The 16,621-nt window shown below is 42.8% G+C and overlaps 2 protein-coding genes across 2 annotated transcripts in view; one reads left to right on the top strand and one right to left on the bottom strand.

The window, feature by feature from the left end:
• The window catches only part of LOC140187167 (uncharacterized), a 99,191-nt gene extending 97,146 nt beyond the window's left edge, over positions 1 to 2,045 (top strand). The window contains exon 6 of the mRNA XM_072242184.1: positions 1,892 to 2,045. Within this exon, the coding sequence (XP_072098285.1) occupies positions 1,892 to 1,903 (12 nt within the window). The 3' untranslated portion in view covers positions 1,904 to 2,045. The remainder of the gene's footprint in view (positions 1 to 1,891) is intronic.
• An 8,435-nt stretch (positions 2,046 to 10,480) lies between these two features.
• Positions 10,481 to 16,621, bottom strand: part of LOC140187120 (endonuclease V-like) — a 162,497-nt gene continuing 156,356 nt past the window's right edge. The window contains exon 10 of the transcript XR_011883002.1: positions 10,481 to 10,668. The gene's annotated coding sequence lies outside the window, so the exon portion shown is untranslated. The remainder of the gene's footprint in view (positions 10,669 to 16,621) is intronic.

Below are 16,621 nucleotides of genomic sequence, written 5' to 3'. Positions count from 1 at the left end.
TAAACAACTGGGGTCCCAGCACTGAGCCTTGCGGTACCCCACTAGTCACAGTCTGCCATTCTGAAAAGGTCCCGTTTATTCCTACTCTTTGCTTCCTGTCTGCTAACCAATTCTCCATCCACATCAATATCCTACCCCCAATACCATGTGCTTTAAGCTTGCACACTAATCTCCTGTGTGGGACCTTATCAAAAGCCTTTTGAAAATCCAAATATACCACATCCACTGGTTCTCCCCTATCCACTCTACTAGTTACATCCTCAAAAAATTCTATGAGATTCGTCAGACATGATTTTCCTTTCACAAATCCATGTTGACTTTGTCCGATGATTTCACCGCTTTCCAAATGTGCTGTTATCACATCTTTGATAACTGACTCCAGCAGTTTCCCCACCATCGACGTTAGGCTAACCGGTCTATAATTCCCCGGTTTCTCTCTCCCTCCTTTTCACTTTCTATAAAAAGTATAGAACTGCTTTGTTTGAGACATAAGATCGAAGCTATTTCCAGATGATACTCATGTGGAGATAGAACTTCCCTTGCAAGTAAGAAACTGAATGCACTTATAATTTGATTTACTCTGAATTTGTTGTAGTTTATTTCTGCATATTAGAAGAGGTAGCTGAATGGTACACTGCACTCCTAACGAAGTAAAGCCACTGGCGTGCCTTCTTCATGATTGCATCAATGTGTTGGGCTCAGGATAGAGCCTCTGAGATGTTGACATCCATGAACTTGAAGCTGCATGAATGAAACAGCAAATTTTTCTATAATCTCACTGAGTGATTATTACAAAAGCTGTGGCTTTGTGCAGCGTAAGATCCTTGGTTTCGTTGATCTGTCAGTTGAAATGTCAACATGGAACAATTCTCTCCTTGGATATGGATAGTTTCAATTCAGCGATGGTTGCTTTTGTATTTATGAACCTTATTATTGTTCTAATAATACGACTCCAAAGAAATCGAGAAACCAAGATAAGGTCACAGAGGAACAACTGCACTTATAGCAATTTCTGTTGTCAGTGGAAGGAATAAGTTTAATTCCCAATGGGAGGGGAGGGTTTCTCTTCAGGTTCTGCTAATACTGAGAGTCCACGAGGAAATTACACCTAAAGTTCACTCTGATAAGGAAGGTCTGTACTTAAATACCCTATAGAAGTAAGTTTTACTTAGGCTAATTGGTTCCTTAAGTTTGTCATAGATGGGAGGGATAGTGGGGATAAACTCCCACTACCTATAAAATGTTCCTAATGGCATGTGTCTCAAATAGCCTCTGACAACCAAGTCCAGCTCCTGGCTTTTACGTGTGGCTTAGCTACTATGCCTGGCGGAACTGTTTCTACTGACAGGTTAAGGGGCAAAGCTGGGTTACCGGTGCCTTAACACCAGATGTTTCGGACAGATGGAGCTCCTCAGCCACACCTGACAGCTCTTTTAGGAGAAGGAAAACTTTGATCTCAAACTTCCGCTGCCTTGCAGCTATACCCACTTATGGAGAAGGCTTCAGGAGTAAGCCCTGAGCTGGAATCCCTGAGGCAGTCCTACACTGAGTTCAATGCTGACTGGCAACTCCTGCAACGCCGCTGGTGCCAAACTGTATACGCACCTGCAGTTCCTTTGGATTCATCGATGGCATGGAGAGGGGGAGCCTGCTACATGGGCGATTGCTTGCTCTTCATATCATACTGCTCTGGCATGTGTAGGCAGCTAAGACGCAATATCCATGGCCGATCCTGATCAATGGAGGGTCGACATTGAGGCTAATTATATATTTTATAAAATAATTATTATTACAACTAGAATTGTCTTGTACATTTGCATCCTTAATGAATATAACCAAATGTAACAAACAGTGCAACTCTTCATTGATCCTCTGCTATTCTGAATTGCAGATGATGAAGTAACATCAAGGATCAAAGATCAACTTCGTTCACATATACACCTACATATATTAGGAATTTGCTGTGGTGTGTTGGCGTGACGTGCGGAGAAAAACAACATTCAACAATTATGAAGAATAGAGAATTATGTAACATGTAAAGTTAGAGGTTAACGTGTGGATATGGAATATTGATAAATAAACGCTGGCATGTACTTACAATGTAAACAGCATTGAAAGTGGTTTACAGAATTTACAGTGCAGTGACAGTTGTAATGAATTGAAAGGGGTAGGAGGATTGATTAGATTAAATGCCTGGGGGAAGAAGTTTTTTTAACATTGCATGAAGTTTTATTTTAATAACATTATAGCACTGTCCAGAAGGGAGTGTGTTTAAAAAAACAGTTTTGCAGGATGGCTAGTGTCCACAATGACTTTTCCTACCTGCTTCATTGTTCTGGACACTTACAAGTCCTGCATCATTGGTTCACTGCAGCCAATGACTTTTTTTGCCTTAGTTTTTGTGCAGAACTACATGAGCTTATTATTGAGGGTGATTGTTAAACATTTCAGTTTCACTAAACACTTTAATGCATTCCTTCTAGGGCACAAAAATAAACCAGTCCATTTAAAGGAACTACCAACAATTGGGGAAAGTTGGAAGTTCCATCCATTTGTACATTGCAATTACTAAGGATAAGGAAAATAACCGCAAAGAACTGACAGGTACAACATGAGCAAGAGGGGTGTTCACAAATATCAGGCTAAGGATTGGGTGTCAGGGACCATCTGTCCTGGAGGTCCTGCAGTAAAGATGGAACAGAGAGAGAATGAGAGGCAGAGATTGAGACAGAGAGAGAAGTAGAAAAAGAGAGGTGGAAAGAGAGAGGCAGAGAGAGAGAGAGAGAGAAAGAGGGAGAGAAAGAGGGGGGAGAAAGAGAGATAGAGGTGTAGAGAGGTAGAAGGAGAGAGACAGAAGGAGACAAGGGAGGTTGAAAGAGAGAGGGTGAGAGAGAGAGTCAGAGAGTGAGAGGCTAGAGGGAGGAAGCGAGAGAGAGGTAGAAAGAGAGAGAGGCGCAAAGAGAGAAGGATAGAGGCAGAGAGGCAAAGAGAGAGAGAGAGGAGGGATGCTGGGTGAGAGGCAGAGAGAGACAGCAAAGCAGAGAGAGGAAGAGTGAGAGGTAGAAAGAGAGTGAGGGAGTTAGAGAGAGATGGGCAGAGAGAGACAGGCATTCAGAGAGAGAGAGAGGCTGTGGAAGACAAGAGAGGGGGGCTGAGAGAGCGAAAGAGAAATAGCATCGCATTTGTTAAAAGCGTTTCACAACCTCTTCAAGTTATCCCGAGATGCTCCTCAGCCAGTGAAGTATTCCGAAGTGTGGTCATATTTGTAATCTAGGTAACTCAGCGCCAACAAGTGCAGAGCAAGCCCCCAGAAGCAGGAATGTAATAACGGCCAGATGGCCTGAACTTTCAGTGATGTTGGCTGAGGGTAAAATATTGTTGAGTACACCAGAGAACTCCTTTCCCTTCACCAAAGTTGAGATTTCTTTTTGCATATCTTACAACTGTTAACTAATTCTGCCATCTTTATGGCATTTGTGGCCATTTCAAGGTTTATTTCATACTTTGGAGACCTGTTTTTGTGAGCTGTTAACTGTTCTATTGAACATACAACATAGAATAGTACAGCACAGTACCCTTAAACCCTACCTCCCGTATAACCCCCCACCTTAAATTCCTCCATATACCTATCTAGCAGTTTCTTAAATTTCACTAGTATATCTGCCTCCACCACTGACTCAGGCAGTGCATTCCACGCACCAACCACTCTCTGAGTAAAAAACCTTCCTCTAATATCCCCCTTGAACTTCCCACCCCTTACCATAAAGCCATGTCCTCTTGTACTGAGCAGTGGTGCCCTGGGGAAGAGGCGCTGGCTATCCACTCTATCTATTCCTCTTAATATCTTGTATACAGGGAAAAGGGAATCCATCACATCTGTCTGAGGAAAGTGAGGCTCCCCCTCCCAGCCCCATCTTACCTGCATTTTATAGGAGCATCCTGACAAGTTGCACTTCCTTCTGGTGTGGGACTAGCAGAGCCGTGGACCGGAAGTCCGGACAAAGGACTGTGAGAACAGCTGGAAAGATCATAGGGATCTCCCTACCATCCATCAGGGACATTTATCAGGAGCACTGCATACACATGGCTCCTAGTATTGTTAAGGATCCCACCCATCCATCTAGCATTCTCTTTGACTTTCTACCATCAGGCAGGAGACTCCGATACATGAAAACGAGAACGGTCAGGATGAGAAACAGTTTCTCCCTCAGGCCGTTAAACATAGAAACGTAGAAAACCTACAGCACAATACAGGCCCTTCGACCCACAAAGCTGTGCCAAAAAAGTCCTTACCTTCGAAATTACCTAGGGTTACCCATAGACCTCTATTTTTCTAAGTTCCATGTACTTTAAAAGACCCTGTTGTATCTGCCTCCACCACCATCGCTGACAGCCCATTCCACGCACCTACCACTCTCTGCATAAAAAACTTATCCTTGACATCCCCTCTGTACACACTTCCAAGCACCTTAAAACTGTGCCCTCTCATGTTAGCTATTTCAGCCCTGGGGAAAGGCCTCTGACTATCCAGATGATCAATGCCTCTCATCATCTTATACACCTCTATCAGGTCACTTCTCATCCTCTGCTGCTCCAAGGAGAAAAGGCTGAGCTCACTCAACGTGTTTTCATAAGGCATGCTCCCCAATCCAGGCAACATCCTTGTAAATCTCCTCTGCACCCTTTCTATGGTTCAGCTTCTGAACTCCCTGCCACATCACATTTGAAGTGTCACTGGTTAATCTGTTTTGTACCTTACAATACTTAATTTATGCACTTTAGTTAGTTTATTTTTGTGTAATCCATCTGTAGATTTCATCCTAACTTTCATAAGTTATTATGTGTTATGCACAGTGCTTTACACCCTGGGCTGGGGAAATACTGTCTCGTTTGACAATATACATGTATATAGTTAAATGACAATAAACTTGACTTGACTTACTTGAAATAAAGTTCAACTAACAGTAAGGAGTGGAAACACTCTTTCCAATATCTAATTTGACAACTGTCAGATTTTAGGTGCATTCTGCAGCTTACAAATACAGAACATTTACCGGTTATATTCCACTGCAGTTTTGGAAACAGGGAATGAAACACATAGGAATCACAGACGATCAAATGTGGCATGAGAACATTGAACAGTACAGTTCAGCACAGGCCAGGCCCTTCAGCCCACTAAGCTGTACCGACCATAATGCCAGATTAAACTAAACCATCAGCCTGCATGTCCATGTGCCTCTTAAATGCCCCCATTATGTCTGGAAGAGGGGCCAGAGTGAACCCATCGTGTGGTAAGAAATGTGAGTGAAGGTATAATGTTCCGGTAGGCAGGAAACAGGAGTGGGGGCTGTACAAGGCAGGCTGGCCAGTGGATAGCAGTGGGAGGTAAAGATGTCTATGCTCTGGCTGTGCCCAACTTTCCATGTCAATTAAAATGCCCATCTAAGCTAGCTCCTTTGGCCCATGTTTGTCTACCCCTTTCCTACCCATGCATCTGTCAAATGTGATCGTTGTCCTTGCCCTGACTACTTTTTCTGGCAGCTTGCTTCATCTAAGTACCACCCTCTGCATAACAATGTCCTCCCTCAGGTCCCTGAGGGAGGTGGGTGTGGGGGGTGAGGGGTGGTAGGCTTTCTCCATGCTAGGTCCCTACAGCATGCGAAGTCAGCAGCTTTGTTAGCTTCTGGTTATGACTGGATATTGAATGCCTATCTCACAGTGTACTTTTAGTATGCACCTGGATTGAGAAGTCTGAGTCTCCGTAGGACCAGTGGTTTGCAGTGACACCATCCATTCTTAAGGACCCTCGCAATCTGGGATATACTCTCTTCTCATTACCCAGCGTCAGAGAGGAGGTACAGGAGCGTGAAGACACACACTCAGCGTTTTAGGAACAGCTTCTTGTGGTTCCATTCAAATGTGCATGCGGGCTCGATTTCAACATTTAAGAGAAATTTTGGTAAGTAAATGTATGGGAGGGGGTATGGTGGGCTATAGTCTAGATACAGACCGGTGGGACAAGGCAGAATGATAGTTTGGCACAGATGAGATGGGCCAAAGGGCCTGTTTCTGTGCTGTATCATTCTGTAACTCTATGAATCTGATTCTGATGGTGTGCTGTGAGCTTCTCAGTGCACAGACCAATGATGGCCATCAAGCTGAATTCTGAGGAAGCAGAACAAGATGGAGTCAAAGGACACAAACAAACAGTAAGGAGATGGAGTTGAGAAGGGGAGTCCAGTTTCTTAAAGAGCCTTTTTAAAAGATAAAAGTTAAGAAAATACACTTATGGTGGTGGCCACTTGCTCCCATTGAGGTCAGTTGGTTGTACAGTTTACAATGAGTGCAATTTCTGGATGGATTCCAAAAGAGATGCTAAGCCCCTCTTGCATCATTTCACAAAATCATTAAATCACCACTGGAGGCTATTCTGCCAGTCAAGTCCAGGTCTGTTTCTGCTGGGCAACAGTGAAGCTTGAAAGGTCATCTTGCCAAGTGTGCCCTTAGCCCACGCCAAGGTGTGAGACTATGTTGCTCGGGTCTGGAGAAACAACATTCATTTTCCATCCCATCCATCCTTTGTCTGCTGAGGAACTGTTACTTGACATGAAGAAACAAGTTAACCCCACCCCCGCCCCTCTTTCTTTCTTAGACACAAGTATCTCCATTCTGTCTGCAAGAAAAGGCAGGATCTCCCATTGGCTGCCAATTTCAATTTAACTTCCCATTCCCATTCTGACATTTCTGTCAACGGCATCCTCTACTGCCATGATGAGACCGAATTCAGATTGGAGGAGCAACATGTCACATTCCATCTGGGTAGCCTCCATCTTGATAGCATAAATATTGATTTCTCCGGTAATTACACCTTCTCTTTTTTCTCATTCCTCCTTCTGATTCTCCTCTCTTCTGCAGCCCATAAGCTCCCTTTGGTGCCCCCTCTCCTTCCCTTTCTTCCACAGTCCACTGTCCTCTCCTATCAGATTCCTTCTTAGTCAGTCCTTTATCTTTTCCACCTATCACCTTCCAACTTCTTACTTCATCCCCACCACCCCCTTCCCCCTCACCAGGCTTCACCAGTCACCTGCCAGCTTGTATTCCTTCTCCTCCCCACCATCTTCCTATTCTGGCTTCAGCTACTTTCCTTTCCAGCCCCGTTGAAGGGTCTTGGGCAGAAACGTCGACTGCTTATTCCCCTTCATGGACGCTGCCTGACTTGCTGAGTTGCTCCAGCATTTTACGCTTGATAACTTTTAATACAATTTTTCAGTAGGCCATCAATAAAGTGCCACATCTTCTGAGACGTGACATTTCCCCTACAGATTCTACATCCTGAAAGAAAGTGAAACTCCCTGGTCTCCTCGGCTGCGCAAGTCGAGGGAAGACAATCCCCGGCCGTGCCAAGCTCAGGAGATTGAGGCGCGCTCGATCCCACCCCAAACCCCAGTTTGTGTGGATGCTGTGTAGTTTGCTACCATGTTACAAATTAATAGCAGGCGATTAAAGGAATTATATTTATGAATCTTTAATAAAGGGTTAGTAAAGAATAACAAAAAGAAAAGGACCCATTCTAATTAAAACAGACAAATGTGAAGAAATTGGAGCTCATCTTGAACTTCTCTGTCAGTCACGCGCTGGGCCCTCGGTCAACGTGCACGCCCACACCACCTTCCGAACATCACTCGCAACCCAAATCGAACAAACGGGTCTCCCACCAGATCGTATGCTACGACCGGTTCTCCCCATCGTCTTCTCTATTCATCTCTCTTCGAACAAGAGCCCCAAGACCAACCTTAGTCTCCCTCACCAGAGAAACCTCCCCTTAATCCGACCGTCCTAATTGGATAGCACACACTTCTCCTCATCTCTTATCTTCCACAGTAACCCAAACAAGCACGAAAACAGAACAGGCTGCTCTCTCAGAACTGCCAAAATGAAACACATATGGCATGACAGTAAAAGTATGAACCAGGCCATTACAAAAGTTACGAGGAACAATTTTGGGGAGACAACAAAACAAAAACAGGAATATGAAATGCAGTGGATTATGAGATGTAATGCTTTTGATATTTCATCCCTGGTGTACAAACTGTAGGGTAAAATGTGTTCTCCTTTCAAAATGCCAACAAAAATGTCAAGGTTTAAAATGCTCTGACGCCCGAAAGGAAATGAAATGACTCTCTCTAAACTTTTGTGGGACTGACGGACAGTTTGGAAATCGAGACGCTCTCACAATAGCAGATTGTGAGAGAGTCTAGGTTTGAATTCTTTCTCATAGTTGCTGTTACTTCTGGGCTCTTGGCCAAAGTCACACTGAAGCACTGATTTTCGGTCTGCAGGACTACGCTGTTTCAGCATGTAATGTCATGCCAAGTTCAATATTTTATGCTGCCTATCAGATGTAATGCTCAAAGCATTAATATTTAAGTCTTTTTTGGATTGGGAAAAACAGCATATATTCAACACTGAATTGAAGTAAAGAAGTTTTTTTAATTTGGTATGTTTTGTCAACTGTAGTGCCGGAAAGTTTTAAGTACCTCAGTGACTAAGATCCATGTACAATTGGGCAGAGATGGATGATGAATGGCCTGTTAAAGCATCTGGTTTGTGCCAAAGAGAAGACATTTCAAGGGCAACAATTTCTGACAGAGTATAAGCCAAGTCTAATAATCAGTACAATGCAATGTTGTGACTTTAAGTCCCTCTCTTTACTGATGCGCAGGAAGAAATTCACAGGAGAGGGAAAAATTCATTACAAAGTTGGCCCTGCTCAAGAAAATTACAAAATATATTAAAAGGGGTGTGGAGTGGAAAATGGAATTCAATTCTACTAAGTGCGAAGGGATGCTGATAGTTAGAGGAAGCTTTAATTGTATTCTAAATGTAGTCATATTAAAGATATCAATTAAGGTGGATTAGACTGTTTAAAAAAGCCAATCAAATTCTAGGCCTTACCTGAAGAGAACTTAAAACATATGAGCCAGTTGGCCCATCGAGTCTGCTTTGCCATTCCATAGTGGCTGATTTATTATCCTTTCTCAATCCCCATTCTCCTGCTTTATCACTTTAACCTTTTACTCACCTACTAATCAAGAGCTTATGACCTCCGCTTTAAATATACCCAATGACTCGGCCTCCACAGCTGTCTGTGGCAATCAATTCCACAGATTCACCACCCTCTAGCTAATGAAATTTCTCCTCATCTCTGTCCTAAAGGGAGGTCTATATATGATAGAGACTCAAGTTATGGATAGCAGAAGGTAATGATAGTTTAGGTAAGACCTTATTAGTACTTCACAGTACCAGGCTTTGAGATACTGTGACTCTTCAGAGGATGCAGTTCAACAAACAGTCAATGCTTCAGACCAAGACTCTTCATCGGGACTGGAAAAGAAGAGGGCAGAAGGCAAGGGGAAGGGGAGGAGTACAGGCTGACAGGAGATATGTCATGCCAAGTGGGGACGGTGGGTAGGGTGGGTGAGGGAGGATGCTGGGAGGTGATAGGTGGAAAAGGTAAAGGGCTGAAGAATTGGGGATCTGATAGAAGAGGAGAGTGGACCATGGGAGAAAGGGAACGAGGAGGAGCACCAGAGGGAGGAGTTAACAGGCAGGTGAGGAGAAGGAATGAGAGGTAAGCAGAGAGGGGAATGGAAAAAGAGAGAAGGGAAAGTGGGGAGAAATCACCCCCCTTCAATTTGAAATAAGAGAGAGCTTAGATTAAAGCAGACTGGACATCATAATTCACAGATTGAGGGGGAATAGACAGTGAGAGATTTGAAAAACGGAGGGCAAAAACTTTGACATAGAGGCTGTTCAACTTATGTCTAGGGTCAGTGGTTGTAGCAACACCAAGTTAACGTTTACAATTACACTAGAGAGGCAGAGAAGGGAAAAGGAGTAGAAGGGATATGAGTGTGCAGTGGGAAGGTGTGATTGGAGAGATCTGCTCCAGTGATTCGTTGGGCTACATGTACTGGACTGTGCAAAAGACACCCTAGATTTTTATATGGTTTCAAATGGTATGGTCTCCACAGAGCCCTGATCTCAACATCACTGAGACTGTCTGGAATTACTTGGAGAGACAGAAGCAGGCAAGACCGCCAAAGTTTGCACAACTGTGGCAAGTTCTCCAAGATGCTTGTAATAAGTTACCACCCGATTTTCTTATACAACTGAAGAATGGAGTTGATGCCGTTTTAAAAGGGTGGTCACACCAAGTATTGATCTGATTTAGTTTTTTACTGTTTGCTGCTTTTTATAGTAATTTTTTTGATATTTAAAAACTTTTCATTTAATTATTTTTGAAAGCATCTTCTTTTACATGTGCACGGTACTGTATCTTTAATGAGGCCAGGAAAGAAACCAATCTCTGAGTAATTCACAGTTGATGCAGTTAAAGACCTATGCTGATGTAAAGAAAATTTGAATCAAATATACAGTAACGATTGAGATCACTAGAGAATTTAATCTTATTACCACCTTTGTTCCTTTTCATCCCTTCAAAACATGAACATTTTTAACGGATCTCTTTGACAATCCTCAGTACTGCAACTCGCATTATTTACACGTAATACATCCCCTTTACATAATGTATAAATGCTGTTGGCTTTCGTGCTTCATTTTTGCTGATTAGGGATGGTCCAGAGGCAGGCTTTCCTTGAAGGAGTCCTGTTAAAGAATGTGCATTGATTAAATCTCAAAGAACAAAAAAAATAATAGTCAATGCAAACTTAATCAAAACCAAATGATTAAAAATTCAAGTAAATTAGTTTAATTGTCTTGCTTTCAATTAAACCGCTGCTCTGTGAGGAGTTTGTACGTCCTCCCTGTGACCACACGGATTTTTTTCCGGATGCTCCAATTTTCTCCCAAGGTGGTAGGTTAATTGGTCCTTGTAAATTGTCCTGTGATCAGGCTAGGGTTAACTGATTGAAGTTTTGATTGACATACAGTGCAGAATAGGTCCTTCCGGCTCTTCCAGCTGTGCGACCCAGCAAACCCCCAATTTAAAACTAGCCTAATAACAGGACAATTTACAATGCCCAATTAACCTACCAACCGGTGTGCCTTCGGTCTGTGGAGGAAACTGGAGCCCCCGGAGGAAACCTACGCTGTCACAGGGAGAACATACGACATCCTTACAGACAGCAGCGGGAATTGAACCCGGGTAGATGGTACTCGGGTTCTAACCACTACACTACTATGCCGCATTAAATCAGGCGGTTGCTGGGAGGCGCAGCTCAAAGGGCCAGAAGAGCCTGCTCCACGCTGTATCCCGATAGATAATGAATAAACAATAAAATAAATATCAGCTGCAGTGGAACATATCTGTGAGGACTTTAATGTATAACACTGCTAAGTTAATCCTGAATTCTTCCTGAAGTGTCAATAGGTTTTAATATTGTAGTATTCCAGCATAAAGGCTGAAATGAATACAAGAATTGCTCTATTGTGGTGGAGAAACAGTTGCACCAAGGTTCATGTGAGTGTCCCAGAAAAATATAAGTATTAAGTGTAAGGTATAAAGCCACTGCTACCACTCAGTAAGATCTTGTTTGAATTGATTTTTGGCCTCGGCTACACTTTCTTTTCCTTGTTCCCCGTAACCCTCAAAGCACTGGAGATGCAAATCCACTTCAGGAGAAATATATCTCCTCTCCACCCACTCATCATAAACAACTCCACCGTACAGTTAGCATTGTTTCAAAATTCAGATTCCTGGCCATTATTACTTCACAGGACCTCATGTGGGAGAACCACATCTCCTTCACTGACAAAAAGGCTCGGCAGAGGACATACTTCTTGTGGCCGTTGGTGAGATTCCCTTTCCCCTGCGCGATTCTGCACTGCCACCCTTACCTCAGCCATTGCTGCCTGGTTTGGTGCGGCGTCCTCTCACAGTATACGCAAACTACAGCCAACTCTGAGGTCAGCAGGCTGCAGTTTACCATCACTGCAGGACTTGTGTGCACCCAGGACAAAGAAGAAGGCAGGAAATATCATTGCGGACACTACCCGCCCCCGCAAATGGCCTTTTCCAAATTGCTCCTTGTGGAAAGCTCTAGGAGGCTATCAAAACCTTCACTATCTTCAAAGTTTCTTTCCTCAGGCAGTTAATCTGATCAACCATTCTAGTTACCTCCCGCCCAACATCTATTACCCTTGTCACTGCACTGTAAACACTTTTTAAACTACTGTTTACATTATAAATACATGCTGGCATTTATGTACTTAAGCACATTTTATTCCATATCCTTACCTTAACCTCTAACTTTATTTTTATTAATTCTTTACCATTTATAATTTTTTTTTGCTTTCATGCCAACACACTGCAATAAATTCCTCGTATATGTAAGTGAATATGGCGAATAAAGTTGACCCTTGAAGTCAATCTTTAAGAGGCATAGTTTACTGTAGACAGCCGATATCTTTTCCCTAGGTTTGAAATGTCTAATAATAGAGGGTTTACATTGAAGGTGAGAGGGGGTAAGTTCAAAAGAGATGTGGGGAGGGGAAGTTTTTTTTTACACAGTATGATGGGCGCTTGGGAGGTGCTTTCAATGGTGGGAGAAGCAAGGTGTTTAAGAAGCTCTTCGATCGGCATGTGGATGTGCAGAGAATGGAGGGATATAGATGTTGTGTAGGCAGAAGAGATTAGTTAGGCATTCTATGACTAGTTTTATTAATTCAGCAGATGACCATGGGCCAAAGGCATATTCCTGCACTGTATTGTTCTGTGTTCCATGTTTTATGTTATTAGTCCGCTGTAGTTTTTGTGTATTGTGAGGGGGTGCTGCGCCAAACCAGACTGTAACGGTGGACGTGAGGATGCTCTCTATGATGGCAGTGTAGAATTGCACCAGAACGTTCTGCGGAGGATGGAATTTTTTCCCAACTGCTGCAAGAAGTACATAATCTTATAAACTCTCATACTCTTATAAACTTCTCCCCTCAGCCTCTGCCGTTCCAGTAAAAACAACCCAATTTTGTCCAACACCTCTTTAGAGTACATATCCTCTGTCGTTATCGCATACGTCCTCTAAGCTAACCACTGCAAAGTCTGCAGGTGGAAGAATGGCTCCAATAATGCTTTGGCACCAATTCTTTGCTACGTTTCGGGACAACCCTCTCACTCATTTGATTGTGGTGGGAACAGCCCCTCTGTTGTATTGTGTAGGCCAACGTTGCATGTAATTACAAAACGTACACAACAGTTTTGGGTCTCCCAGCACTTCAGCGGTCTCTGATCCGCAGATAGTTAATTGTAGCTTTGTGAGTCTTGCTGTAATAATCTAAAAAAACCATGAAATGTCTCCGTATAAATACTCCCATCACAGAACAATACGCTTTACTTAGAACATAAACATAGAACATTACAGCACAGTACAGGCCCTTCAGCCCACAATGTTGGGCCCATTTAAACCTACCTAAGATCAATCTAACCCTTCCTTACTACATACGGTACTGTGTAAAGGTCTTAGGCGTGTGCACGTGTGCGTGCACACACACACACACACATAAAGCTAGGATACTTAAAACCTTTGCTCAGTGTTGCAGTAATTTTATGTATTGCTCTGTACTGCTGCCACAAAAATAAAAACAAATGCCATGATATATGTGAGTAATGATAAACCTGATTCTGATATAGATTTTTATTGTGGGCCGAGAGTGGGAAGGGGGCAGGGAGAGGGGATTCATGGTTGGAAAAAGGGAAAGGGGGAGGTGAGGGAGTGGGAAGCACCAGAGAGACATTCTGTAATGATAAATAAACCAATTGTCTGGAATCAAATGACCTTGCCTGGTGTCTCAGGGCTGGGTGTGTCTACACCCGAGCCACCCACCCCCGCCCCCTGGCACACCTTCTTTGCCACCTGTCCGACACACTCCCTCACTATTCTCAACATCCTTTGCTCCTGCCAGATTTACAAACTTGCTCTTCACTCCAGTACTGGGCAAAAGTCTTAGGCACCCCAGCTATATACATGTGCCTAAGAGCTTTGCACAGTACTGTAGCTCTCTACTATTCTATCAACCATGTGCCTATCTAAGAGTTCCTTAAAATCCCCCAGCATCATTCAGGGAACTTTCAAATGCCTCTACCACCACCCCTGGCAAAGGATTCTAGGCAGCCACCACCCTCTGTGTGAAAAAAACTAACACCGACACCCCTCCACTATGTTCTCAAACTACATTAAAATTATGCCTTTCTTGTAATAGCCAAAAGAAGAACAGGGATGGCAAAAGACACCTGTACGAGAATGAAGAGTATACTGACCAACACTAAACTAGGCATGACAACCCGCCTCAGAGCACTGAAATGTTACGTTTATCCAGTTATGTTATATGGCTCAGAATGTTGGACAATATCTAGTAACATGAGGAAATGAATTGAAGCAGCAGAGATGTGGTACTTGAGGAGGATGCAAAGAATATCATGGACGAGACGAATATCTAACGAGGATGTCATGAACAGAGCAAGCACAAAAAGAGAAATAATGTATGAGATCATGAAAAGGCAACGTAACTTCATTGGGCATGTGATTAGGAAAGAGGAGTTAGAATGCACAGTAATTATGGGAAAGATTGAAGGGAAGAAAGCAAGAGGAAGACAAAGACAAATGATGATGGAGACAGCAGCCAGAGAACTGGAAATGAATACCAATGAATTGATCCGCTTGACCCGAAACAGGAGTGTGTGGGCCATGGCAGTCAAAGCTCAAACTGGGCACGGCACCTGATGATGATGCAATAGCCACTTCCGCCCTAGGAAGAAATCTCTGGCTGTCCACTCTGTCAGTGCCTATTATCATCTTGTACATCTCTATCTTGTCACCTCCCATCCATGTGTGAGACAGAATATTGTACTTAAGTTAAAGTTCTGTGTAACACAACCAGCTGCTGACCTCCCAAGATCAAAAATCCTAAATTCTGTGCGGAATGTTGTGGCGGCTGAAACTAAGAAATGGCATGAATGTCTAAGAATAGAAAAGAATAGAATATTAGTATTCATTTCAAGAGGATTAGAATATAAAAGTAATGCGAGGCTTCATAAGGCATTGGTCAGACTGTAACTTGGAGTATTGTGAGCAGTTTTGGGCCTGTTATCAAAGAAAAAATGTGCTGACATTGGAGACAGTCCAAAGGAGATTCACTAGAATGATCCCAGGAATGAAAGGGTTAAGGCATGTGTCGTGTATGATGTCTCTGGGCTGGTACTCACTGGAATTTAGAAGAATGAGGGGGGTACTCCCATTGAAACCCATCGAAAGATCTAGATGGAGTGGACATGGAGAGGACGTTTCCTTCCTAGAGAGAGGAGTCTAGGACCAGATGGTAAAAGGACAGCCATTTAGAACAGAGGTGAGGAGGAATTTCTTTAGCCAGAGGGTGGTGAATCTGGAATTCATTGCCACAGGCGGCAATGAATATTTAAAGTGGAGATTCATCAGTTCTTGATTAGTAAGGGTGTTAAAGATTACAGGGAGAAGGCTAGAGAATGGGGCTGAGAGGAATAATAAATCAGCCATGATGGAATGGTGGAGCAGACTCGATGGGCTGAATGGCCTAATTCTGCTCCTATGTCTTATGGTTCATTAGGACCTATGAATGGACCTGCTTTGTGCTTCTGGTTTCATTTCAGGCTATTCTGGTAACTTGAGATTTATTCCTGTTTACTCATCCCCCACTGCAATTCATAAAGTTCTCTAAAATCAGACCAGGTCCCTGAGCGCTGCATCAAATCTTCCACTGACAGACATTCCAACTCCTATCCTACTTCATTTACTGTAAAAAAAAATTCCTCAGTTCATGCTTAATTGATTCCTTATCAATAATTCAGGCCTACAACAAGATCTTCATGACTCGCTTTTTTTAAAAAAAGTATCAGAATAAGGATTGAACAAGTGAAAGCAGACATTGATGAGGATCAAAGACTGTTTGATCAAAAACAGTCACTGGAACAGACCCTTAAGGATTTCCTCCAACACCATTGCAGTGACGAACATGCAACGCCAGTGACGTCCAACTTGTGCATGTTAAGAACAAACATCATCTGCTATGACCTATTCTCCTTCGCTTTTCCATGGGAGAATCAGGCATATGTTTAAAACCGAAAAGAAACATGGGCTTTCATCTTCCTCCCACTCTTGTGCCAGCAGCTCATTATTATGTCAAGAGCAGCAGCTCAGTTTTAAAAGTGAAGATATCCAGGCACATGACGTGGATTTGACAGAAGCTTGCCATAATCTGTGGGTTTACACAATCCAAATTAAAGGTTATTTTATTGCAGCAGTACCCCACATTTGTTGAGAATACTTCCCCCTAGAAATGCTACTCAAACTTTATTTCAAAGCACCACTCCCCCATCTCATTTGTATTTAGTCTTTTTCTGAATATGCCCATCTTGCGCAAGTTAAAAACCTTAATTTCCTGTATCATAAATAACCATACTGAAAATTTGCAAACCTGATAAAGCAGAAGAAATAACAATCAAAGTTGGTATCTCTAATTAGCTTTTTTTCCAGTCCTCGACATGCAAATAATTAGAGCAGCTATCTCAAGAAAGGGGAAAAAAATGACTCTGCAGTATGCAAAGCTATATTAATTAGCAGATATATTTCTC

The sequence above is a fragment of the Mobula birostris genome, chromosome 24 (genome assembly GCF_030028105.1).
Source record: "Mobula birostris isolate sMobBir1 chromosome 24, sMobBir1.hap1, whole genome shotgun sequence".
Taxonomy (NCBI): Eukaryota; Metazoa; Chordata; class Chondrichthyes; order Myliobatiformes; family Myliobatidae; genus Mobula; species Mobula birostris.
This window is presented reverse-complemented; position numbering and strand designations above follow the sequence as displayed.